The sequence below is a fragment of the Oncorhynchus tshawytscha genome, linkage group LG20 (assembly GCF_018296145.1).
Source record: "Oncorhynchus tshawytscha isolate Ot180627B linkage group LG20, Otsh_v2.0, whole genome shotgun sequence".
Lineage (NCBI taxonomy): Eukaryota > Metazoa > Chordata > Actinopteri > Salmoniformes > Salmonidae > Oncorhynchus > Oncorhynchus tshawytscha.
In genome coordinates this window covers 4,476,416-4,503,312 of record NC_056448.1, presented here as the reverse complement: position 1 = coordinate 4,503,312, position 26,897 = coordinate 4,476,416, and the positions used below count along the sequence as shown (strand labels likewise).

At 46.0% G+C, this 26,897-nt stretch overlaps 1 protein-coding gene across 2 annotated transcripts in view; it reads right to left on the bottom strand.

Moving 5' to 3' along the window:
- Positions 1–26,897, bottom strand: part of sardh (sarcosine dehydrogenase) — a 113,410-nt gene that overhangs the window by 22,032 nt on the left and 64,481 nt on the right. For both annotated transcript variants that reach the window (XM_042302083.1, XM_042302082.1), the window contains exons 13-19: positions 16,055–16,138; positions 15,686–15,799; positions 15,293–15,431; positions 14,601–14,714; positions 9,387–9,534; positions 3,077–3,170; positions 544–706 (exon numbers count right to left, since the gene is read on the bottom strand). In XM_042302083.1, the coding sequence (XP_042158017.1) occupies positions 544–706; positions 3,077–3,170; positions 9,387–9,534; positions 14,601–14,714; positions 15,293–15,431; positions 15,686–15,799; positions 16,055–16,138 (856 nt within the window). The remainder of the gene's footprint in view (positions 1–543; positions 707–3,076; positions 3,171–9,386; positions 9,535–14,600; positions 14,715–15,292; positions 15,432–15,685; positions 15,800–16,054; positions 16,139–26,897) is intronic.

Genomic DNA, 26,897 nt, shown 5'->3' with positions numbered 1-26,897 from the left:
TGAGCCTGGGCACTAGTCAGTTAAGACATTAATAGGACTGTTACTCTGAGCCTGGGCACTAGTCAGTTAAGACATTAATAGGACTGTTACTCTGAGCCTGGGCACTAGTCAGTTAAGCCATTAATAGGACTGTTACTCTGAGCCTGGGCACTAGTCAGTTAAACATTCCACACCTTGTACTCCGTGTCATTGCCAAACTAAGCTCATAAGAATCTGTAGTGTGTGTGATTATCCCACTGCCGTTACAGAAGAAAAGGGGTAGTAAAGTCCCAACTTTTCCTGACACATCTCACTAATATGTTTTCCTGGAACATGTCATAGCTGAAGCACAGCTGGTGGTTGTGTTGTGTTGCCACCAGCCCCTCAGCTCAGAAAACCACAGCTGGTCCCGGAAATCTTTGTTGAGTTGTTGTTCTGCCACCCAACTCTTTCGGAGCTGTACTATACCTTTCTCAATACATGTCTATGCTGAGGGAGTCATTGGCACACACACACACACACACACACACACACACACACACACACACACACACACACAAACACCTTTCTCTATACTGAGGGAGTCGATGGCTCTGTATCCGGCGTTGATGATGCTGTGCTTGGCACCGGCAGCCATGACAGCCTGGTAGACGGGCAAGCAGGAGTCCTTAGGGATGTGCAGTTCCCAGCCCAGCTCGCCCACGAAGGACAGACGCATGGCACGCACCTAGAGGGGGAGGGGGTGACAGAATGAGAATTCATGAGTGAAAGACAGTGAGCGAGTTAGTGAGCGAACGAGGAAAGTGATCATTTAAATGTCCTGGGACATGACCGGGCTCTAATAAGACACAGTAATTGCAACCGATATTTCTCTTCCCAACACACTGTATGCAATGAGACTTTAAATTGCATGGCCAGAACCCAATGTAATATATATGTAATGGAATGAATAGAGGAATTGTGTACGAGTTGTCCTTGAGAGCAGGAAGGCAGCTCACACTGGTCTAGTCTGACAGAGAGAACCCTTCTGGAGAACAGCACAGCTGCTCTGTAACCCTCCTACTATCTACTGTTCCCACACACACACACACACACACACACCACGTCTTCAAGGACATGGTCTGTATGCCGGGCTGCCGTACATTCTAATGAAGAAGTTCCTCGCAGGGAGAGAGGGAACAGAGAGGAGAGAGAGAGAGCGTGGGAGGATGAACAGAAGCATGGGAAAGGAACAGGATGGGAACTGATAAAAATGTGTTAGGGATAGAGCTGGATAGGGAGACGAGGAAGAGCAGAAGAAGAGATGTGAGACTAAAGAAGGAGAGAGGGTGAGAGACTGGTGAAGCAGGACAGCAGGAGAAGCTGAGGAGATAGCTGAAGAGGCAGCCCCAGAGGAGGCCCCGTCAGCCACACCATCTGGCCAGCACAGCCTCACACAGGTCCCTTTATCCCCCCCACTCACAGCAGGAAACTCTAGGGATCCGGACAGAACTAGGCCAAGATCCTCTCACATAACACATACACAAATAATAATCATGCATGCAGGCACACATGCACACCCGCGTGCACGCACACCCATGCATGCATGCACGTGGGTGGGTGTGCGTGGGTGTGCGTGGGTGTGGCCACGCGTGTGGGTGTGCGGGCGCGGGCACGCGTGTGGGTGTGCGGGCACGCGCACCCCCTCCAAACCAAACAACCTGCCTCACGGTATGTTAAACCTGAATGGGAGAATGATGTGTAATGAGTGAGTTGGGGCACAGGCAAAGACCGTGTTTTCAGCACAGCAGTGAGACCATCATCGGGGCTAAAATGCCATCAAGACCGTACTTGTAGGACAGGATGGGGCATTAGTGAAGGCAGGCAGATGCCAAAGAAACAGGATCCAGGAAAAAAACATGACATAATTCAGCAAAATCAAAACAGAATGCATTAGTGACACTGCGCCAGAGGCTTCGTTCGAAATAGAGCTTTATTTGGGAGAGGAGAGCCACTCCGTTCCAACGCTGCACTGCTCATCTACTGGGAAACATAGAGAGGACCCAGTGTTTTATACTGTACTGTAATTACAGTCTAATAGTTAGAGCTGTATTGGATGTTTATAAATTTAAAAAACACTCCAAATGTATTACAGCTAAACATGTATAGAGATGTTGATTTGATCACTGTTGTCAGATTGTGGCAACTAGTGGTGTATTGAAGGTTTAAAAAGGCTTCTAAAGTTTGTAATTTCCACTTAAACTTGATTTGCCCCAACGGAAAATGCATCAACCCCTACAAAAATATCCATTAATTATAATCCACATAATTCAGATTTCCTGCAGGATTATTTTACTGCCGTGAGAAACTGGTCAAATTAAGATGGTATGTATTAAATGTACAGAGAGACGTACATGTTTTCTACAACTCTGAAATGAGGCAGAGAGGAGGAAAAGACTAAAATGTTTTGATTCAAGGGAGATATGAATAATGGAGAGGGGGAGAGGGACAGATGATAGAGCGCAATAGGAAAAAAAGAGAGAGAGGGAGGTTAGAGAAGTGTGCAGAGTGTTTGACATGAGGTCTCAGTCAGTCACAGGGGTGATGTGAGCCAGGCCATCTGTCCCATAAACAGGCACAACACTCACTCGGGTTCCTCACTCACAATACACAACTAGGCCAAGACACACAACAAAACACACACGCAGGCCGCTACACGCAAACGCGCGCACATACAACAACCACCTTTGTGCACGCATGAACGCACAAAGTTATGCACCCTCGCTCTTTCCTTGCTCTCTCTCATGCCCACTAAGGAGAAAAGAACCCTTCGTCAAGCAGCGCCATGAATTGTACATTTATTCGAATTTACTACTTGAATTCCATTGGCATTTGACATCACTGTGTGAAGAAAAGTCATTTGTACCAGATTAAATTATACATTTGATGAGGCAGGAGTGTGTGTGTGTGTGTGTGTGTGTGTGTGTGTGTGTGTGTGTGTGTGTGTGTGTGTGTGTGTGTCTAAGGGTGGGAATGAAAGGGGAAAATAACTGCTAGCCAGACAGACCAATAGAGACAGCCAGCCAGGAAGACAAGACAGACAAGTCCTTTCTCTTACCTTGTGTCCGACAGCATTACAGACTTTGTGTGTGGAGAAAGGGAAGGCTTCGTTACTCAGGTCTGTATCCAGGATCTCCTGTAGCACCTCTCGACTGTGGACAGACACAGAACACCACGTCAGCAAATCAGCTGTCAATCAACCAGTATCAGCCAATCGCCGGGTCAATCAGGAACTGCTCTAACCAGCAACTGCCAAAAGGGATCATCAGTGAATCAATCATCGGTCAATCACCAATGGCAGCAGAGCTCGCGTCAGCCAAAGTACCTAGCAGTCAACCTGTCCATCTGAGAAAAGTCCACGACAGACAATATAAGTCAGACAGGCAGCGCGGCACAACACACACTCATGATTGAGTAGACAAAAACAAAACATCATTCATATTTCATGGACAGTTCAGGTTTGGTTGGGTGTTGTCTGCGACACTGGGCCCGGGTCTGCCCTTATGAGTTCCTCTGCGCGCACAATCTGCTTTCTGGAAAGGGCCTCGTCACTGAAGTAGCCTGATCCCAGATCTGTTTGTGTAGTCTTGACAAACTAGACAATGACTGTAGGGAGCTGGCAAGACAGCACAAACCAATTTGCGATCAGGCTATCACTGAATGGCCCCTGACTGTAGTCATTGGTAGCAGCTGCGTGGCTTGCAGGGCTATTGGGCCAAAACAGCCTAGACGATGAGCTCAGAGGGAGCTCCTCTTTCACTGTGACGCTTCTCTCTCATTTGGCTCCGTACACCTCTTTCCTCCAACAGAATGATGACTTTCTACCATCATTTTTTTCACCCGTCAAATCCTTTACAACAAGTTCCCGAAGAAGGGGAGGAGACAGGGGACAGCATTTTAAACAATAAGAGTAACTACACTCTAAAATTGAGATAGAGATGGCTTCCTCATTTCGGGGCCGGCGGCAGTGTCTCCGGGTACAGGTCAATAAGGCTCCATCCTCAAGACACAAATGCAGCGTTGCTACATTGGCAGCAGTCAAAGTGATGGATGTTTACACTAGGGCAGAGACGTGGACTGTGAGCCGCTACGGTCACGCTACGTTGATAAACAAACCTCTGTATAAAAATAGGCCAAAATATGCCATTTACGACAAGGACCAGGGCTTTTCTAGGTACAGGAATGGCCGGACGGCTGGCTGAGATTGCAGACGCATCATTCTTCAGAGGTAAATCTCAGAGTTGGAGCAGCTGCCGGTGGACGGCGGAAGAGTAATGGATGTTTAGGCTCTGCCAGAGCGCACACGCGCGCGTGTGTGTGTGTGTGTGTGTGTGCAAGCACCTAACACTAAGCAGAGGAACTCATAAAGGACAAATTAAATGTGTGAGGTACAGAGGGAGATAAGGTGTAGGGCCAGGGGAATATGTGGAGGTAGAGAGATAATATATTTTGTTCGTGAAGGTAGGTGGTTTCAGGGTATTTTTTTTAAATGTATGAGGCAATGTGATTAGTTGCTGTCAAATGGATCAGTGGTATAAAGCGCTCCGATATTTCATGAACAGCCCATTCCCTTCCCTCTGAAACGTGATGCTTACTGAACTGTAGAGGCCAACGAGCTGTCTAATTATAAACCCTCTGTGTGAGTGTGTGCGTTAGTGCGTGGATAGTGTGGGCTGTGAAACAGCCAATTAGTTGATCAGACTACCCATTTAGTGTGGCAGTTAGCGCAGGATCACAGATCTGTTCCTAATGAGAAATCACACACACACACACACACAGCTGGCTGCATATCACCCCCAAATCTAACCAAACTCTTAATTTTAGTTGTTGTAAAACTCCTATTGCACTATTACGTGACAACATCGAATTAAACATTTCTAAATTGAGATTGCACTAATTAAACTTCAAACTATTTGCAGAACTACTAATTCAGTCCCAACTATGTATGTGATACACAGAGCCCACACAGTACAAGGGAACAATTATGTGTCCCCTGCCTATCCGTGTACTCTGAGATACAAATCAGACCAAAGAGAAATCCCCCCCTCCTCTTCAATATCCTCTCATTGCCTCCTCGTCGCTAGCTACACTGCCGCAGGGGACTCATTTGAGTTTCAGATGTGTTGTGACAGCATTTCATTCATATTTCAGGATTGTGGGAAGGGGGACGAGGGAGGAAGTGAGAGATGATGAGGGGGGGGGGGGCGACATGATGAAAAAGACACTAATATGTATGGGGGCTGGGGACAGTCATTTCTACTCGCTGGAGTTAATCGGTTGCGACGGAGAGACAGACGGAGCAGAAGGTGGCCCAGGGACAGCCATAACGACAAGGCCCACAGCAAGTTCACAGTCGCAGTGAAATCCTTTTCAACCGGAACATTTAACTTCTCTGGGATAGGTGGTAGTATTTTCACATCCGGATGAAAAGCGTGTCCAAAGTAAACTCAGGCCCAGATGCTAAGATATGCATATTATTAGATTTGGATAGAAAACACTGACGTTTCTAAAACTGTTTGAATCATGTCTGGGAGTATAACAGAACTTATTTGGCAGGCGAAACCTTTTCAATTCATTTTCATTGGGAATCCAGATTTCTAAAGGACTTTCTTGCAGTTCCTATCACTTCCACTGGATGTCAACAGTCTTTAGAAATTGGTTGAGGTTTTTCCTTTGAGAAATTGAGTAGCTGTTCAGAATGAGGCTCGAGGGAAGTGTACCCTTTGTTAGAGGCGCATGACCTGAAAAGCACTCTCCACTTTGTTTTCCTCCGGCATTGAACACAGTTAATCCCGTCTTAAATTTGATTGATTATTTACGTTAGAAATGACCTAAAGTTGTATTAGGAAAGAAGTTTGAAATGTTTGGACAAAGCTTACAGGTAACTTATGAGACATTTTGTAGTCATGTTGCGCAAGTTGGAACCGGTGTTTTTCTGGATCAAACACACCAAATAAATGGACATTTTGGATATATATCGGACGGAATTAATCAAACAAAAGGACCATTTGTGATGTTTATGGGACATATTGGAGTGCCAACAGAAGAAGCTCGTCAAAGGTAAGGCATGAATTCTATCTTTATTTCTGCGTTTTGTGTAGCGCCTGGAGGGTTGAAATACGATTGTCTGTGTATGTTTGCTGGGGTGCTGTCCTCAGATAATAGCATTGTTTGCTTTCGCAGTAAAGCCTTTTTGAAATCTGACACGTTGGCTGAATTCACAACAAGTGTAGCTTTCATTTGGTGTCTTGCATGTGTGATTTCATGAAAGTTAAATTTTTATTGTCATTTATTTGAATGTGGCGCTCTGCATTATCACTGGATGTTGGCCAGGTGGGACCGCTAGCAAGGTTAAACAAGTTTTGGGTCGAGAGCAGCTTTGCTCACCCACATCTGTCCAGGGTGACTTAAATGGAGGCTATACAGCGAGTAAGGCTAGGGTAACTGTATGTGACTAACGTTACGGGTTGTGCTGATGAATTACTTAATTATTAAACCAGCAGTTACTGTAAGTGACATAGTAGTTGTGCTGATGACTAGTGACTTACTCGAAGTGAGTGCCTCATTTCAGAAACTGTGTACAGTCGTGGCCAAAAGTTGAGAATGACCCAAATATTAATTTTCACAAAGTCTGCTGACTCAGTTTGTATGATAGCAATTTGCATACACTTCAGAATGTTATGAAGAGTGATCAGATTAATTGCAAAGTCCCTCTTTGCAATGCAAATGAACTGAATCCCCTAAAAACATTTCCACTGCATTTCAGCCTTGCCACAAAAAGACCTGCTGACATCACTCTGACATGCTGATTGAGTTCGAATAACAGACTGGAAGCTTCAAAAGTAGGGTGGTGCTTGGAATCATTGTTCTTCCTCTGTCAATCATGTTTACCTGCAAAGAAACACATGCCATCATCATTGCTTTGCACAAAAAGGGCTTCACAGGCAAGGATATTGCTGCCAGTAAGATTGCACCTAAATCAACCATTTATCGGATCATCAAGAACTTCAAGGAGAGCGGTTCAATTGTTGTGAAGAAGGCTTCAGGGCGCCCAAGAAAGTCCAGCAAGCACCAGGACCGTCTCCTAAAGTTGATTCAGCTGTGGGATCAGGGCACCACCAGTACAGAGCTTGCTCAGGAATGGCAGCAGGCAGGTGTGAGTGAATCTGCACGCACAGTGAGGCGAAGACTTTTGGAGGATGGCCTGGTGTCAAGAAGGGCAGCAAAGAAGCCACTTCTCTCCAGGAAAAACATTAGGGACAGACTGATGTTCTGCAAAAGGTACAGGGATTGGACTGCTGAGGACTGGGGTAAAGTCATTTTCTCTGATGAATCCCCTTTCCGATTGTTTGGGGCATCCGGAAAAAAGCTTGTCTGGAGAAGACAAGGTGAGCGCTACCATCAGTCCTGTGTCATGCCAACAGTAAAGCATCCTGAGGCCATTCATGTGTGGGGTTGCTTCTCAGCCAAGGGAGTGGGCTCACTCACAATTTTGCCTAAGAACACAACCATGAATAAAGAATGGCACCAACACATCCTCAGAGAGAAACTTCCCCCAACCATCTAGGAACAGTTTGGTGACGAACAATCTTTTCCAGCATGATGAAGCACCTTGCCATAAGGCAAAAGTGATAACTAAGTGGGTCAGGGAACAAAACATTGATATTTTGGGTCCATGGACAGGAAACTCCCCAGACCTTAATCCCATTGAGAACTTGTGGTCAATCCTCAAGAGGTGGGTGGACAAACAAAAACCCCAAAATTCTGACAAAGTCCAAGCATTGTGTGTGTGTGTGTAACTGTGTGTGTGTGTGTGTGTGTAACTGTGTGTGTGTGAATGTGTGTGTGTGCGTAACTGTGAGTGTGTGTGTGTGTGTGCGTGTGTGTGTGTAACTTTGAGTGTAACTATGAGTGCGTGTGTGTGTAACTGTGTGTGCGTGTGTGTGTAACTGTGTGTGTGTGTGTGCGCGCGTGTAACTGTGTGTGTGTGTGTAACTGTGTGTGTGTGTAACTGTGTGTAACTGTGTGTGTAACTGTGTGTGAATGTGTGTGTGTGCATGACTGTGTGCGTGAATGTGTGTGTGCGTAACTGTGAGTGCGTGTGTGTGTGTAACTGTGTGCGTGTGTGTGTAACTGTGTGTGTGTGTGTGTAACTGTGAGTGTGTGTGTGTGGGTGTGTGTAACTGTGTGTGTGTGTAACTCTGTATGTAGTGGTTGTGCTGATGACTTGTGGCTTACTCTAAGCAGAAGTGAGAGCCTCATCTCAGAAACTGAAGACATATGAGAAATGAGGGAGTCTTTATTGAGCAGGGTTATTTGCCATTCCGTTTCGTAAGCATTCAGGGAATCATTTACCGTTTTTAATACTGATAAACCCAGGGGGATGGCAATGTAGCTGCCACACACACAATTTGCCCATACTAGATGCAGTAAGGGAACTGTAGGGTTGATTACATTTCTGTGCAGTGAGAGAAAAAACAAACGTTGCATTTCCAATGTCAATGGTTTCATATAACTTAGCATCAGCAAGGCGTGGTATGCTCAAGTGGCATGAAATCAGACCACAATGAGTACTATGGTCAAGATTTTATGACTGTTGAATCTTTTCCTCATGGCTCTAACAGTTACCGAATACAGTTACAGACTAGTGTTCCATCACAAGGAGAGGCCCTTTCCCGAGTGTAGGTTTGACTTGGAAATAACAGGCCCTTTCCTGAGTGTAGGTTTGACTTGGAAATAACAGGCCCTTTCCCGAGGCAAGATTTCTGTGTATGATGACAATCCTTGCTCTGGTTGACGTCAGAGACCATTGCAATGCTCACTACCGAGTTCCAAACTGCATCGAAGCAACATCAGCACAAGATCTGTCAGTCGGGAGCCTAAGATCGCCAAGCGTCGGCTGGAGTGGTGTAAAGCTCGCCGCCATTGGACTCTGGAGCAGTAGAAACGCGTTCTCTGGAGTGATTCATCACCATTTGGCAGTCCAACGGATAAATCTGGATTTGGTGGATGCCAGGAGAACACTACCTGCCCGAAATGTGTAGTGCCAACTGTAAAGTTTGGTGGAGGAGGAATAATGGTCTGGGGCTGTTTTTCATGGTTTGGGCTAGTCCCCTTAGTTCCGTTGAAGGGATATCGTAATGCTAAAGCATACAATGACATTCAATTGTTTGTCGAGATCGGTGTGGAAGAACATGACTGGCCTGCACAGAGCCCCAACCTCAAACCCATCGAACACCTTTGAGATGAATTGGAACGCCGACTGCGAGCCAGGCCTAATCGCCCAACATCCGTGCCCAACCTCACTAATGCTCGTGGCTGAATGGAAGTAAGTCCCCGCAGTCATTTTCCAACTGGGGGTCACTCACCTCTTGGGCCCCTGGATGCTGATCATGCCCATGTCTTCAGAGTAGTCAGTCAGCTGGCAGTTGAGACCCTCATCCTGGAGAACGGTCTTGATGTGGTTCCAGTTGTGTTCTGCTACACCTCCACCGATGGCCAGGTAGTATGCATCACCTGGTAGAGGGCGTGATTCCAGACAGAAAGAATGAGACATAGGTGTTTATGTCATCTATATCTCTTTATGTCATCTATATCTCATCTATACTGTACAGTAGATATAAAAAGTGAGAAAAGTGAGTACCCACATAAAAGTGAGAACCCACATACAGACAGTGCAGGCGCGCACACACACACACACACACACACACACCAGTGGATATGGAGTCATATTTCCACATTGGAGGGCATTGATCAGGCAAACCACCCGTCAGAGAAGCTCTCAGACTTCAATGTGTTTTCCCTTCCACTTTCATACGAGTCCCCGAATGACTTCAATTTTGCTTCAGAAGTTGACTGTGAGCAAGCTGCTTGTTTACAAAGCAGGAGAAATCATTCATGAGCACTTTGCACTGATAATATTTTCCTGTGTTGCATTTCCTGTGTACATGAGATGTTCCATCCATTCAGTGCCTTTTGATGAGTACAATTTGATCAACAATAACTTTACATTTCACATTCTGTAAGAGAGAGCACATGTTCAGCTTAATTTTTCCCATCTCAAGAGATAAAAAAAAGTATATTTAGTACCAGCCAAAAGTTTGGGCCCACCTACTTATTATTCAAGGTTTTTCTTTATTTGTACTGTGTTTTACATTGTAGAATAATAGTGAAGACATCCAAACTATGAAATAACACATATAGAATCATGTAGTAACTAAGAAAAAGTGTTAAATCAATATAGGTTTTAGATTCTTCAAAGTAGCCTTGATGACAGCTTTGCACAGTCTTGGCATTCTCTCAACCAGCTTCATAAGGTAGTCACCTGGAATGCATTTCAATTAACAGGTGTGCCTTGTTAAAAGTTAATTTCTGTAATTTCTGGTGGCAGCATCATGCTGTGTGGATGTTTTTCAGTGCCAGGGACTAGGAGACTAGTCAGGATCGAGGGAAAGATGAACGGCGCAAAGAACAGAGAGATCCTTGATGAAAACCTGCTCCAGAGCACTCAGGACCTCAGACTGGGGCGAAGGTTTACCATCCAACAGGACCACGACCCTATGCACACTGCCAAGATAACGCAGGAGTGGATTCAGGACAAGCCTCTGAATGTTCTTGAGTGGCCCAGCCAAACCCCAGATTGAACCCGATCGAACATCACTCAAATAAAATGTCATTTTCAAAACATTTCTAGCCTGTTTATCTATGGGTAACAGGGTTGATGATGTAGTGCTCAATCAGCTCAGTTTTCCACCACAAAAAAACAAACAGAAAATCACCATAAAGACCAGCTCACCTGCTTTTTCACAATGATTGACCGATTAGATGTTCAACGTTTATTTTGAAAAGGAATAGTTTCACCATATTAAAATGAGAGTTAACAGGGTTGAATCACCTGAAATAAATAATGCATATTCAGAGATGACTGTCAAAGCAACAAAATAACTAGGGCTTTACTATGATGGTGAAAACCTGGGAGAAATGTCGGGGTTAAGTGGGTTAAAACACGGAATCAGAAGGTGCACGGAGGAACATGTCAAAACACGGAATCAGAAGGTGCACGGAGGAACATGTCAAAACACTGAATCAGAAGGTGGAGGAACATGTCAAAACACTGAATCAGAAGGTGCACGGAGGAACATGTCAAAACACGGAATCAGAAGGTGCACGGAGGAACATGTCAAAACACTGAATCAGAAGGTGCACGGAGGAACATGTCAAAACACTGAATCAGAAGGTGGACGGAGGAACATGTCAAAACACTGAATCAGAAGGTGCACGGAGGAACATGTCAAAACACTGAATCAGAAGGTGCACGGAGGAACATGTCAAAACACTGAATCAGAAGGTGGAGGAACATGTCAAAACACTGAATCAGAAGGTGGAAGGAACATGTCAAAACACTGAATCAGAAGGTGCACGGAGGAACATGTCAAAACACTGAATCAGAAGGTGGACGGAGGAACATGTCAAAACACTGAATCAGAAGGTGCACGGAGGAACATGTCAAAACACTGAATCAGAAGGTGCACGGAGGAACATGTCAAAACACTGAATCAGAAGGTGCACGGAGGAACATGTCAAAACACTGAATCAGAAGGTGCACGGAGGAACATGTCAAAACACTGAATCAGAAGGTGCACGGAGGAACATGTCAAAACACTGAATCAGAAGGTGCACGGAGGAACATGTCAAAACACTGAATCAGAAGGTGCACGGAGGAACATGTCAAAACACTGAATCAGAAGGTGCACGGAGCAACATGTCAAAACACTGAATCAGAAGGTGGAAGAACATGTCAAAACACTGAATCAGAATGTGCACGGAGGAACATGTCAAAACACTGAATCAGAAGGTGCACGGAGGAACATGTCAAAACACTGAATCAGAAGGTGGACGGAGGAACATGTCAAAACACTGAATCAGAAGGTGCACGGAGGAACATGTCAAAACACTGAATCAGAACATGTCAAAACACAGAATCAGAAGGTGGACGGAGGAACATGTCAAAACACTGAATCAGAAGGTGCATGGGGAACATGTCAAAACACAGAATCAGAAGGTGCACGGAGGAACATGTCAAAACACTGAATCAGAAGGTGGAGGAACATGTCAAAACACTGAATCAGAAGGTGCACGGAGGAACATGTCAAAACACTGAATTAGAAGGTGCACGGAGGAACATGTCAAAACACTGAAAGAAGGTGGAGGAACATGTCAAAACACTGAATCAGAAGGTGCACGGAGGAACATGTCAAAACACGGAATCAGAAGGTGCACGGAGGAACATGTCAAAACACTGAATCAGAAGGTGCACGGAGGAACATGTCAAAACACTGAATCAGAAGGTGGACGGAGGAACATGTCAAAACACTGAATCAGAAGGTGCACGGAGGAACATGTCAAAACACTGAATCAGAAGGTGCACGGAGGAACATGTCAAAACACTGAATCAGAAAGGAACATGTCAAAACACTGAATCAGAAGGTGGACGGAGGAACATGTCAAAACACTGAATCAGAAGGTGCACGGAGGAACATGTCAAAACACTGAATCAGAAGGTGCACGGAGGAACATGTCAAAACACTGAATCAGAAGGTGCACGGAGGAACATGTCAAAACACTGAATCAGAAGGTGCACGGAGGAACATGTCAAAACACTGAATCAGAATGTGCACGGAGGAACATGTCAAAACACTGAATCAGAAGGTGCACGGAGGAACATGTCAAAACACTGAATCAGAAGGTGCACGGAGGAACATGTCAAAACACTGAATCAGAAGGTACACGGATGTCAAAACACTGAATCAGAAGGTGGAAGAACATGTCAAAACACTGAATCAGAATGTGCACGGAGGAACATGTCAAAACACTGAATCAGAAGGTGCACGGAGGAACATGTCAAAACACTGAATCAGAAGGTGGACGGAGGAACATGTCAAAACACTGAATCAGAAGGTGCACGGAGGAACATGTCAAAACACTGAATCAGAAGGTGCACGGGGGAACATGTCAAAACACAGAATCAGAAGGTGGACGGAGGAACATGTCAAAACACTGAATCAGAAGGTGCATGGGGGAACATGTCAAAACACAGAATCAGAAGGTGCACGGAGGAACATGTCAAAACACTGAATCAGAAGGTGGAGGAACATGTCAAAACACTGAATCAGAAGGTGCACGGAGGAACATGTCAAAACACTGAATCAGAAGGTGGAGGAACATGTCAAAACACGGAATCAGAAGGTGCACGGAGGAACATGTCAAAACACGGAATCAGAAGGTGCACGGAGGAACATGTCAAAACACTGAATTTAGGCAATTTAGCAAGTCTTTAGTCATACTACAAATCAGATTTCTTATTCTCAACGTGGTCTATTTTATTCATACATTTTCATTCAATATCAGACATTCAGACTTAAAATTCAATATTGGTGCACAATTTCTACTTAAAATATCAAAAAGGAACACAAAAGGCACTCTCTTTGTGGAACGAACCACACAACATTGCAGATTCGGGAAAGAGGTTAGGCAAGGCAAAACTTCAAGGTAGCAAAAAGCAGGAAGGTCTGTACTCATCGATTCCCGGTGAAAAAGTCTCTACATTTATTCCACACTTCATGGTGATCACACCCCAACCCCTCCTACAAAAGTGTCTCTACAATATACTTCAACGTAGACATTTAGCCATTCGGCAGACGCTCTTATGCAGAGCAACTTACAGTTCGTGCATTCATCTTTAGATAGCTAGATGGGACAACCACATACTGTATCATAGCTACATTATTGAGGAAAAATGTACTAATCAGCAAAGTCGGTGCTAGTAAGGTGGAAAGGTCAACTGAGAGTGTAAGTTCCAAAGTTTTTATTTTGTATTTTTATTCATTTTACACACAGTGTGGGGGAGGGGAGAAGAGGAGGTGCCGTGTGATTATTTAAGATAGTCGGAAGATGGGCAGGGACTCTGCTGTCCTAGGTTCAGGGGGAAGCCAGTTCCACCATTTGGGTGCCAGGACAGAGAAGAGCTTTGACTGGGCAGTATGTCATTTTAGCAAGTAGTACGCAAGACAGATTTTTGGCCACGGCGTCTCTGACCACTGCTATTTACAAGCGATCTACTGTAGCACCGCCGTGCTACTTAAAATACTCTACAAGGGCGTCACTACAGAGAACGTCCACTCTAAAAGGTTCAGTCACAAGATGTGAATAGGTCCGGTGAGGTTCAGTTGGTGAGAGTAGCACTGGCATTTCCTGAGGTTAAGTCACAAGATGTGAATAGGTCCGGTGAGGTTCAGTTGGTGAGAGAGTAGCACTGGCATTTCCTAAGGTTCAGTCACAAGATGTGAATAGGTCCGGTGAGGTTCAGTTGGTGAGAGAGTAGCACTGGCAATGCCAACGTCGTGGGTTCCATTTCCGCTGGGATCACACACACTCTGCTAAGTGGTATATATTTCCTGAGGTTAAGTCACAGGTGGTAAGTAAGTCACAGATGATGATTAATAATACATGTGCAATGTCCCTGTCGAATACATAATAAATGAATATTGAAATGAACGAAATCCCCATCCCACTCTCCTCTTTACCGTTGGCCTCTGGAGCCAGGGGCAGGTTGGCAGCGCCAGCCTCGAGCCGGCTGACTGTGAGATCAGCCTCAGATCCTCCTCTCTTGTTCAGCATACAGGTGTACACAGTAGAGCCTGCAACACAAGGATCCAGCTGTCAAGCAAACCAGCTCATTGGAGGACACACACATACAGCAGAAGGGAGGTGTGATGAGTACTGTGAAGCATTTTGTGACAAATGTTTGCTCGAAAAAGGGCTATGTACACATGTCATCGATTGACTGATTAGTAGGACCTGACTATTGTCACCTGACCAATAACATTATTTAATGTATAGCCATTTTTCCTAGTCAGGAGAAGTTCCAAGGCCCTATGGATGAAGAATATCCTCGTGTTAGACACGGGGTCATGGCCTGGCCATATGGTGGCATGAAGGTTAGCTAAGACCTCTCACTATGACTAAGTGAGATCAAAGCCACAGTGTTCCAGTGTGTTCACATGCAGCATGGGCCAGAGGATGTGTGTGGGGACAGATGGATTGGACAGTACCTCAAAACTCATCTGTAATTTAAACAGTCCTGCATCTCCTCTCCTGCCTCACTGGGTACTGCTGGGCTACATTATTCAGGGGCCAGCAGTGTGGGTGGGTGTGTCTGTGTGCACACATTTTTGTGAATGCAAACATTCTGTGGTAGTCGTGCACGAAGACTCACCTGGGATTTTGTTGACATCTGCGGAGAATAGCCAATCGGCAGCCTTCTTAGCATCTGGCCCGGTGAGGTAAAACTTTCCAAAGTAGGACATGTTAAACACCGAGACTCCATGTCTGCACGACAGACACTCATTTTTTATCTGAAAAACAAATACACATCCCTGTAAGGACTGAAATTTCGGCTGAAAAATCTATCAAATGAATTCATGAAGCAACATTTGGTCACTACGTGCTTCACAGTAACCCAAACAAGACCGCAAAAAGCAACTGCCAGCACAGTGGCAAGGGGGGAAAAGACTAGAAGGAATAAACCTTGAAAGGAACCAGATTCAGAGGGGGAGTCCCATCCTCTGGTTGTACCGGGTAGAAGTTGAGAGTACCAACAGATGCTTACCACGTGGTGATGTGGAGGGTAGTCAAACGTGTACTCCTTGCCAAGCAGCTCGTTGTATTTGTAGTTCTGGTTCTTGCTAATATCATAAGCCCCGTACCAATCATAGTCCAGAACCTACAACCACAAACATTAGGTCAATGGTCAGAAACTTTACTTTATCTCCTCTCTGTACGAACCACCTGACCCAATGTTATCAGATGGTATGAACTTGCTTTCAAATCCTTTCAAGAACAAAAATTAATTATCATCCATTGTGACAGGTGTGCCCTGGAACTGTTTCTAGGGCTTAGGTGCCTTGCCCAAGGGCACAACAGCAGGAGGCAGATGAAGGATTTCAGACCAGCAACCGCTCAGATGCGTGTTTCTTACTGGAGCAGCGCCATCCTGGTTGAACCATCCTGGTCTCTCCCAACCATGTCTCTCCTGGAACACGCAGCCCTGCTCCGTCAGAACCTAGAGAAACAGTGACACGATCTATTAGCATTGTAATTAGCCTTCACACACTAATAACACAGACAGAAGGGGTAAACCAGACACGTCACAGGGGCTACAACATTTTCTCACCACCAAATATGGTAGTCAGAGTAGGAAATAGGATGGAGGAGGAAGGAGCTAGGTGAAACTAGGCCGACACAAAGCAAATTCTCTCGGAAAAACATCGGATCTCAATACATTTTGTCGGTTCCCAAAACGACAATATGTTACGAACACTACATTTTAGAGACTTGACGCTTTGCCAAAGTTATACTAAGCCAATTTATGTAGTACTGAATCATAAGTAAGGCTTGCGTTTTTGCAGATGCAAGGGAGGTTACAACTGTTCAGAATGATGATACGATACACAGTTATGATTAATAAGTTGACTGTTTATAGATGTAATAAGTAAAGACCTTTAGAGTTTAATTTGGGATATGGTACCTCTAAACAACTGCTCTCGTGGTGCCCCAATTCCTAATTAGTTAATTGTTATATGATTAACTTAAGTTGGGTAACAATCAACATAGTTATCCATAGTTAGATAAATAACAGTCAAATTAATGTTAAAGTAAAGTGACGACATATTGGAGCCACGTGCAAGGAATCGATAACAAAATTGGGCCCCACTGTTGAATTCAGTCTACATGAATTGTGTGGCATAATGAAATTATACACCAAAGAGCAGTGGGCAGGATTGTTGTTGAGTGTGTGTTTGCTTTCAACCCAGATAGCAGGGAAAGATTGACTCCGGTGTTGTATATCTCACAAAGGGTCAGAGTGTGTAGGGTGAATTATTACATTTCCAAAACTAGGACATAAGGGCCAGCCGATTAAGGACATTTGAGAAAATATATTTGTTTGATCAATGCAAAGTATTCTCTCTCCATCTCTCGAGCAAGAATAGGCAAATATTTCTCAATGTTACCGCGAATTCCGGTAACATTGCTAGCAAGAAACGCTGATTGGGTTGAACGTGAGACGTCGTTAGTAAACCCCCGTTCCCGAATTGAAGGGGACCCTTTTTGTGCTTGAAGTGAACATTCTTGTACAAGAACGGCCATCTTTGCATTAGAGGCTAACAAAGAGAGAAGCCATTCTCCTTTATTTACAGCGGAAACCCCACCTTGGGAGATGGAATCCTGTGTGAGATCAGCTTTCAGGGGTAAGTGACCCCTTGTGGTGAAGAATCTGCAGCAATTTTTTGGGGAAAAAAAAATCTTCTCATATCTGTAACAACGGGTTACACTCCATAATAATATCCAACCAATCTCTGAAAGGACATTGTTGTCTCATTCGATTTAACAACTGACTTGCATAGTAAAATAAACAAGGAACTTAAATAGCCAAACAAACACTTCTACCAGGTTGATATTCAGATAAGGAACAAATTAATTTGTTCCAACCAATGAGACATTTTTAAAAATTTTCCACCTTTACCTAGATACAGCAACACTTTCAGGTAAATTCAAGTTGAGTTCCCAGATAGCCTATACAGGTATGATTAATCATTAACATTGCTAAATCAATTACATTTCATCAAAACTTCATTGTAGTCCAACTCCCACATTAGTGATCCAGTACTGATGATTCATTAAGGTCTATAAATTCATTTAAAATGTTTTGACTCAAAAGCCAAACTTTACAAAATATAATAATAGTGAGCAAGCCATCAGAGGTTAACCCCATTCCCTCACAAATTCATGAACCCTCACAAAATGGAAAGCGGACCACAGCAGTGATATAATCCAAAACTATGCCAAAAGGTCTTAGAATGTTAGATCACAATGCAATAAGAAGAAAAAAACAGCAGGAATTGCGACAAACACCCTCCAAAATAAACTGTCAGGTGCAGGCCTTGTGAAGGTTCTCTCCAGTTTAGACCTGAAGTGTGGCCGCCAGCAGAGATTGACATTGGTCCAGTACTGCAGTGCACAGCAGAAGCAGAGAACTAGGAAACTAATGACAAAAGCAAATATAAATATATATAATTGTGGTATCCCAGGAGGTCTATAGAAGGTAATAGAGGGGAGGTACGTGAGGCGACGTTGGGCGCCTCCTGTTGGGCGCACACCGAGACGGCCCCTCTGATGGTTCCGGTACGAATCGATGGCATCGACACCAGCGCTCTGCAAGACTCCGGCAGCATGGTGACCCTGGTCCACCCGCAGTGGCTCACACGAGAGGGGAAGGAGGAACCGGGGGACGAGGAGGTAACAGTGTCCACAGGGACACGAAGAGGCACCCAACGGCACCCGTGAGGATAACCACCCCAAAGGGGGAGTGCCAGAAGCACGTGGGAACTGTTCCTAACCCATCTGTGTCCATTCTCCTCGGTGGAGACTACCCTCTCTTCCAGGCACTGTGGAGGAGGGACCTGGGGAGGCGAGCATGGGAGGTAGGAAGAGAAGGAAAAAAAATACAGTGGCCTGTGCAACCCAACCACCGCCACAAGAGGTGTCCACTGGGCCCAAGTCGGACCCGGAGGAGGGAGACAACCCCGCTCCGGCAAGCAAGCCACCGTGCGAGGAAGACCTCAGGCTCCCCTTTATGGAGTGTTGGTTCCAAAACCGGACAGAACCATCCGCTTCTGTAATGACTTCCGGGGCCTGAACGACGTCAGTAAGTTTGATGCCTACCATGCCCTAGGTGGACGAACTGATCGACCGCTTGTGGATGGCGAGATACATCGGCACCTTGGACCTGATGGCAGGTGCCACTGGCATCGTCCTCCCAGGAGAAGACTGCTTTCTCCACCCCGGGGGGGGCTATACCACTTCCGGGTTCTGCCTTTCGGGCTCCACGGGGCACAAGCAACATTTCAGCGACTCATGGAGTGAGTGAGTAAACAATGGCTTATCTGGATGACATAATTGTGCACAGTGACAATTGGGAGTCACATCTGTGTAAGTTACAGGCCGTGGTTGATGCGCTAAGGGATGCAGGTCTGCCCGTGAACCCCCACAAGTGCAAGCTGGGCTACGGCGAAGTGGAGTACCGGGGATATCAGATCAGGAAGGGAAATGTGAAACCCCAAGAAAAATAATCGCTGCCATTAGGAGATGGCCGGTCCCCCGAACTATTAGACATTCACTTCAAAAGGTAAAGCCTGTCAGTTTCTGTTGTGTCTGGGTAGCCATCCAATGCGTCCTCTGTCTGCTAAGAACATATCAATGTGTTTGATGATTTTGTAAAATATCACCCAGATAGGCCAGCCGTGTGAGAAACTATTCATCATGCAAGCGGTCAGACAAGTGAAAATTATGGTCAGTAAAGAAAACTAAGCCTGTATCTCAATTCAAAACAATGTGTCAATACTTTGCCACTTGATAACCAATGTACATCTGTGTGTTGTAAAACCGTTACATGGTCGCTGCCCATATCATTGCATAATGCAGAAAATACACGAGTTCAGGGGCCTTGCTTCAACAAAGTTAACCATTTTTACTGTAGTGTCCAAAAGATCTTTCAAGCTGTCAGGCATTCCCTTGGTAGAAAGAGCCACTCAACTGTCTCCCCGTCATGGCTTTTACACCATCAGTACAGATACCAACACATCTTGACCACCAAAGTCCATCTGATGTCACAAAGCTGTCCAGTACTTTAAAAATATCCTCTCATGTCCTAGTTTCCAGTAGTTTGCAGAAGAGGATGTCTTCCTTAATTGACCCCCCATAAACGTAACGGACACATACCAGGAGCTGTGCCAGGCCAGCCACATCTGTTGACTCATCCAGCTGTAACGGACACATACCAGGAGCTGTGCCAGGCCAGCCACGTCTGTTGACTCATCCAGCTGTAACACATAGAATTCACTGGCTTGTATGCGAAGCAGTAATTGTTTCAAAACATCTCTTGCCATGTCACCGACGCGTCGTGAAATAGTGTTGTTTGATGAAGACATTGTCTGTATTGTTTTTTTGGCCTTTTCCCCAGTGGTCACAAGTAACCCTGCCGTCTCCACTGACCGTACGGTCTACTCCGGACGCTGGCCGCAACACAGTCATCCACAAGGAATATCTGTGGACCCCTTGGGAAACAGGCGTTTCGACACCTCTTGGTGCAGAATGTGACTCAAGCAGATATCACGATATCTCGTCACTATTCTTTTCATGATTGCAAGCCAGCATTCTCCGTGAGTGAGTAACTTCACTCCTTCTTGGAGTCCTGCCATACTGTAGCTAAGATTACCTTCCCCTTGTCCTTCAGACACTTCCGCAAGCACCATGGCCGTCTTCAGGAAACAAAGCATCAATGGTCAGAGTGGACTCTGCTTCCGATGATATATTTTCCGCTTTGAGGGGGACTGAAACCCCTTACAATGAAACTAACGGCGTCAGTCCTGCCACTGACCCGACTGGTGAAACACTGTGCAATATCGCAGAAAGATATCCTCGTCTCAGTTCGCAGGTACTGGAACGGTTGCCACACACGGACGCTGTGGTGAATGGCAGACCACAACACCAGGAGATTTGGTTGAAAGGTTATAGCCAACCTGCTGACAACCCGTACAAAGGGTCCAACCTTTTCGTTTGTGCCTCAGACACCATCCGCTGGTCGGGGGAGGGGTCCCAAGGCCTAAAGGGGGGGAATACTAGCTCAGGCCCGTGATGAGCCTTGACTTTAATTTGGGAGATGGTAACTCTTTAAAGAACCGCTATCATGGTGCCCCAATTCCTAATGAGTAAACTGTTATCTAAATGGGGTAACAATTAAACATAGTTAGTTGATTAGATAAAATAACAGTCATCAGATTCAAGTTAAAAGCAAAGTCATGACACCATCAGGCATTATCATAACTTGTATTGTAAAGTTCCTAATAACATTAAATACCATAGTGTCACCGTCTTTATTATTGAACAATTACCATAATCATTACTTTTCTTTGGTCACTAATGGACTCCAATATTTTAAGTGCTTAGAAATGAGTCATTTCTCTCTCTTAACAGTTAGAACCCTGGTTGCTAGGCGATCCCCCTCATTCTGAGATTCTGAAGGAAGGCTCTCTTGGCCAGGAGCAGAGAGGTGGGCAAAGTCTGGGGCAAAGTCTGAGTCACAGGCTGCCGTCTTCTCAACCAGCAAACTGCTTTCATCACGATAATAATGCTGCCGTATCATAATTATACCCAACAAAAATATTAAACGCAACAATTTGTCACATGCGCCAAATACAACCGGTGTAGACCTTACAGTGAAATGCTTACTTACAAGCCCTTAACTAACAATGCAGTTAAGAAAAATAAGATAGATACGAGGCTATATGCAGGGGGTACCGGAACAGAGTCAATGTGCGGGGGCACTGGTTAGTCGAGGTAATATGTAGGTGGAGTTATTAAAGTGACTATGCATAGATAATAAAACAGCAGCAGCAGTGTAAAAGAGGGGAGGGAGATGCAAATAGCCTGGGTAAATATTTGATTAGCTGTTCAGGAGTCTTATGGCTTGGGGGTAGAAGCTGTTAAGAAGTCTTTAGGACGTAGACTTGGCACTCCGGTACCACTTGTCGTGTGTTAGCAGAGAGAACAATCTATAACTAGGGTGACTGGAGTCTGACAATTTTTAGGGTCTTCCTCTGACACCGCCTGGTATAGAGGTCCTGGATGGCAGGAAGCTGGGCCCCAGTGATGTACTAGGCCTGTAAGAACTACCCTCTGTAGTGCCTTGCGGTCGGAGGCCGAGCAGTTGCTATACTAGGCGGTGAAGCAACAAGTCAGGACAGGACGCTCTCGATGGTGCAGCTGTATAACTGAGGATCTGAGGACCCATGCCAAATCTTTTCAGTCTCCTGAGGGGGAATAGGCTTTGTCGTGCCCACTTCACGACTGTCTTGGTGTGCTTGGACCATGTTAGTTTGTTGGTGATATGGACACCAAGTAACTTGAAGCTCTCAACCTGCTCCACTACAGCCCCGTCGATGAGAATAGGGGCGTGCTCAAACCTCCTTTTCCTGTAGTCCACAATCATCTCCATTGTCTTGATCACGTTGAGGGAGAAGTTGTTGTTCTGGCACCACACGGTCAGATCACTGACCTCCTCCCTATAGGCTGTCTCATCGTTGTCGGTGTTAAGGCCTACCACTGCTGTCATCGGCAAACCATAATGATGGTGTTGGAGTTGTGCCTGGCCATCAGTCATGAGTGAACAGGGAATACAGGAGGGGACTGAGTACTCACCCCTGAGGGGCCCCGGTGTTGAGGATCAGCATGGTGGATGTGTTGTTACCTACCCTTACCACCTGGGGGCGGCCCATCATGAAGACCAGGATCCAATTGCAGAGGGAGGTGTTTAGTCCCAGGGTCCTTGTGGGCACCACTATTGTGGGCACTATGGTGTTGAAAGCTGAGCTGTAGTCAATTAATAGCCTTCTCACATAGTTGTTCCTTTTGTCCAGCTGGGAAAGGGCAGTGGAGAGAAGAGATGACATCATCTGTGGCCCATCTATGGATTTCACACGACTTGGGAAGGACGCAGCCATGGTTGGGCCAAGCCAATCAGTGTGAGTTTCTCCTCACTAAAGGGCTTTATTACACACAGAAATACTCCTCAGTTTCATCAGCTTTCCAGGTGGCTGGTCTCAGACGATCCCACAGGTGAAAAAGTCGGATGTGGAGGTCCTGGGCTGGCGTGGTTACACGTCGTCTGCGGATGTGAGGCCAGTTGGACATACTGCCAAATTCTTTACAACGACGTCGAGGCGGCTTATGGTAGAGAAATTAACATTCAATTCTCTGGCAACAGCTCTGGTGGACATTCCTGCAGTCAACATGCCAATTGCAAGCTCCCTCAAAACTTGAGACATCTGTGGCATTGTGTTGTGTGACAAACCTGCACATTGTAGAGTGGCCCTATTGTCCCCAGCACAGGGTGCACCTGTGTAATGATCATGCTATTTGATCAGCTTCATGACATATCTGTCAGGTGGATGGATTATCATCTTGGCAAAGGAGAAATGCTCACTAACAGGGATGTAAATAACATTTAAGAGAAATCTTTTATTTCAGCTCATGAAACACACTTTACATGTTGTGTTGATATTTTTGTTCAGTACATATAGTTCCAAAAATAATAGCAGCTGTTTTGATTGCCGTTGCCATGCCAATGGAGCCCTTCCATTACTTTGAGTTGGGAGCTCAGTTGGCTGAGGGCAGCATTGATTTAATCCAATATGATCGTTTTACTGCAGATGGATAAACAGTCAGCTGGAAACACTGATAAAACCTTGTGTTACGGTGAGTGTGTTTTGAACCTCGAGTGTGTTGTGATGAGGACAGAACAGCACAACCAAATTGAAAAAGAGAACACAATACATTGGTGTGTATGCGTGTGTGTTTCTGTTCATGCAAAGTAGTCATAGTACGTGACTGAAGCTCCATCGATATGAACAAGACGCACGCATGCACGCGCACAGCACAACACCCTTGATCAACAGTCACACAACACTCAGCCCAGAGAGAAGCGTTCTTTCTTATAAGATGGAGATATCCTCGATATTTTAAGTGTCTCGTTTAGGAGCCATCTTAGCAGGGATCGCACGTGTAACAAATGAGCAGCTAGCAACTTTATTGCTAACTATCTAATTCAACAGGCCATTACAAAGTGGGGTGACCTGCTCACTAGATCAACGGAGAGGAGAGGGCTGGCTGCCAGTTAGGAGGTATTTTTGGAACACTTAAGCAGTGCACCATCTCTTTATTCAGTAGCTTAGCAACAAGTCCTACACACGCACACACCTCTTACCTCAGGCACACAATTACGCGATTGAGTTGAACGTGTTGTCGATCTATCTTCTTTTTTTTATTTTTTAATCGAGTGTCACTTTCTTCAAATGACATGGCGAGGGGTTTTAAATAATTCCACCATCTGTTAATGATGTACGGTAATTGTCTCAAAGGGCTGAGATGTCAATTGAGGCATACTATGAGAAAATACGGTAACTCGTTTACTGTATGCAGTGGTTGTAGAGTATGGCTTCACGGCTCACTCACAGAGTAAGACAGATACAGGAGTACAGACCACTACCCCCACCACCCTCGCAACACAAAAGCACACAATTTCCATTTGTTCTGTCGTCACATTACTCTTGTCAATTAGCCAAATCGCACGATGAGGCGAGAGAGGCTAATAGAATAAAACAACCAGAAGCACCTTTCTCCTCCTCTCCTCCCGAGGAATCACTCTCCTTTATCTCTCTCACTTCAATTAAATCCAGACGACTGTCTGTTTATTATTATGTGTTAACATTGGTTAGCCTCCCAACCAGAGAGAGGGAGATAGCGAAGCGAGAGAGGGAGGGAGATAGCGAGAGGTAGCGAGAGAGAGAGGTAGCGAGAGAGAGAGAGAGAGGTAGCGAGAGAGAGAGAGAGAGGTAGCGAGAGAGAGAGAGAGAGGTAGCGAGAGAGAGAGAGATAGCGAAGAGAGAGGGAGGGAGATAGCGAGAGGTAGCGAGAGAGAGAGAGAGGTAGCGAGAGAGAGAGAGAGAGAGAGAGAGAGAGCGAGAGAGAGAGAGAGAGAGGTAGCGAGAGGTAGAGAGAGAGAGAGGTAGCGAGAGAGAGAGAGAGAGGTAGCGAGAGAGAGAGAGAGGTAGCGAGAGAGAGAGAGAGGTAGCGAGAGAGAGAGAGAGGTAGCGAGAGAGAGAGAGAGCGAGCGAGAGAGAGAGAGAGAGGTAGAGAGAGAGAGAGAGAGAGAGAGAGAGGTAGAGAGAGAGAGAGAGAGAGAGAGAGAGAGAGAGAGGTAGCGAGAGAGAGAGAGAGAGAGAGAGAGAGAGAGAGAGAGAGAGAGAGGTAGCGAGAGAGAGAGAGGTAGCGAGAGAGAGAGAGAGGTAGCGAGAGAGAGAGAGAGGTAGAGAGGAGAGAGAGAGGTAGCGAGAGAGAGAGAGAGAGAGAGAGAGAGAGAGAGGTAGCGAGAGAGAGAGAGAGGTAGCGAGAGAGAGAGAGAGAGGTAGCGAGAGAGAGAGAGGTAGCGAGAGAGAGAGAGAGGTAGCGAGAGAGAGAGAGAGGTAGCGAGAGAGAGAGAGGTAGCGAGAGAGAGAGAGAGAGAGAGAGAGGTAGCGAGAGAGAGAGAGAGAGAGAGGCGCGAGAGAGGTAGCGAGAGAGGTAGCGAGAGAGAGAGAGAGAGGTAGCGAGAGAGAGAGAGAGAGGTAGCGAGAGAGAGAGAGGTAGAGAGAGAGAGAGAGAGAGAGAGAGAGAGGTAGCGAGAGAGAGAGAGAGATAGCGAGAGAGAGAGAGAGAGAGAGAGAGAGAGAGAGGTAGCGAGAGAGAGAGAGAGAGAGAGAGAGAGAGGTAGCGAGAGAGAGAGAGAGAGAGAGGTAGCGAGAGAGAGAGAGAGAGAGAGGTAGCGAGAGAGAGAGAGAGAGAGAGGTAGCGAGAGAGAGAGAGAGAGAGAGGTAGCGAGAGAGAGAGAGAGAGAGGTAGCGAGAGAGAGAGAGAGAGGTAGCGAGAGAGAGAGAGAGAGAGAGATAGCGAGAGAGAGAGAGGTAGCGAGAGAGAGAGGGTAGCGAGAGAGAGAGAGAGAGAGGTAGCGAGAGAGAGAGAGAGAGAGGTAGAGAGAGAGGTAGCGAAAGAGAGGGAGAGAGAGAGGTAGCGAAAGAGAGAGAGAGAGAGAGAGGGTAGCGAAAGAGAGAGAGAGAGGTAGCGAAAGAGAGAGAGAGAGAGAGAGGTAGCGAAAGAGAGAGAGAGAGAGAGAGGTAGCGAGAGAGAGAGAGAGAGGTAGCGAGAGAGAGAGAGAGAGGAGGCGAGAGAGAGAGCGAGAGAGAGGTAGAGAGAGAGAGAGGTAGCGAGAGAGAGAGGTAGCGAGAGAGAGAGAGAGAGGTAGAGAGAGAGGTAGCGAAAGAGAGGGAGAGAGAGAGGTAGCGAAAGAGAGAGAGAGGTAGCGAAAGAGAGAGAGAGAGAGAGAGGTAGCGAAAGAGAGAGAGAGAGAGAGGTAGCGAAAGAGAGAGAGAGAGAGAGAGAGAGGTAGCGAAAGAGAGAGAGAGAGGTAGCGAGAGAGAGAGAGAGAGAGAGAGAGAGAGAGAGAGGTAGCGAGAGAGAGGTAGCGAGAGAGAGAGAGAGAGAGGTAGCGAGAGAGAGAGAGAGAGAGAGAGAGAGAGGTAGCGAGAGAGAGAGAGGTAGCGAGAGAGAGAGAGGTAGAGAGAGAGAGAGGTAGCGAGAGAGAGAGAGGTAGCGAGAGAGAGAGAGAGAGTAGCGAGAGAGAGAGAGAGGTAGCGAGAGAGAGAGGTAGAGAGAGAGAGAGAGAGGTAGCGAGAGAGAGAGAGAGAGAGCGAGAGAGAGAGAGAGGGTGGCGAGAGAGAGAGAGGGGTGGCGAGAGAGAGAGAGAGAGGTAGCGAGAGAGAGAGAGAGAGAGGTAGCGAGAGAGAGAGAGAGAGGTAGCGAGAGAGAGAGAGAGAGGTAGCGAGAGAGAGAGAGAGGTAGCGAGAGAGAGAGGTAGCGAGAGAGAGAGGTAGAGAGAGAGAGAGAGAGGTAGCGAGAGAGAGAGAGAGGTAGCGAGAGAGAGAGAGGTAGCGAGAGAGAGAGAGAGGTAGCGAGAGAGAGAGGTAGCGAGAGAGAGAGAGAGAGGTAGAGAGAGAGGTAGCGAAAGAGAGGGAGAGAGAGAGGTAGCGAAAGAGAGAGAGAGAGAGAGAGAGAGGTAGCGAAAGAGAGAGAGGTAGTGAAAGAGAGAGAGAGAGGTAGCGAGAGAGAGAGGTAGCGAAAGAGAGAGAGGTAGCGAGAGAGAGAGGTAGCAAAAGAGAGAGGTAGCGAAAGAG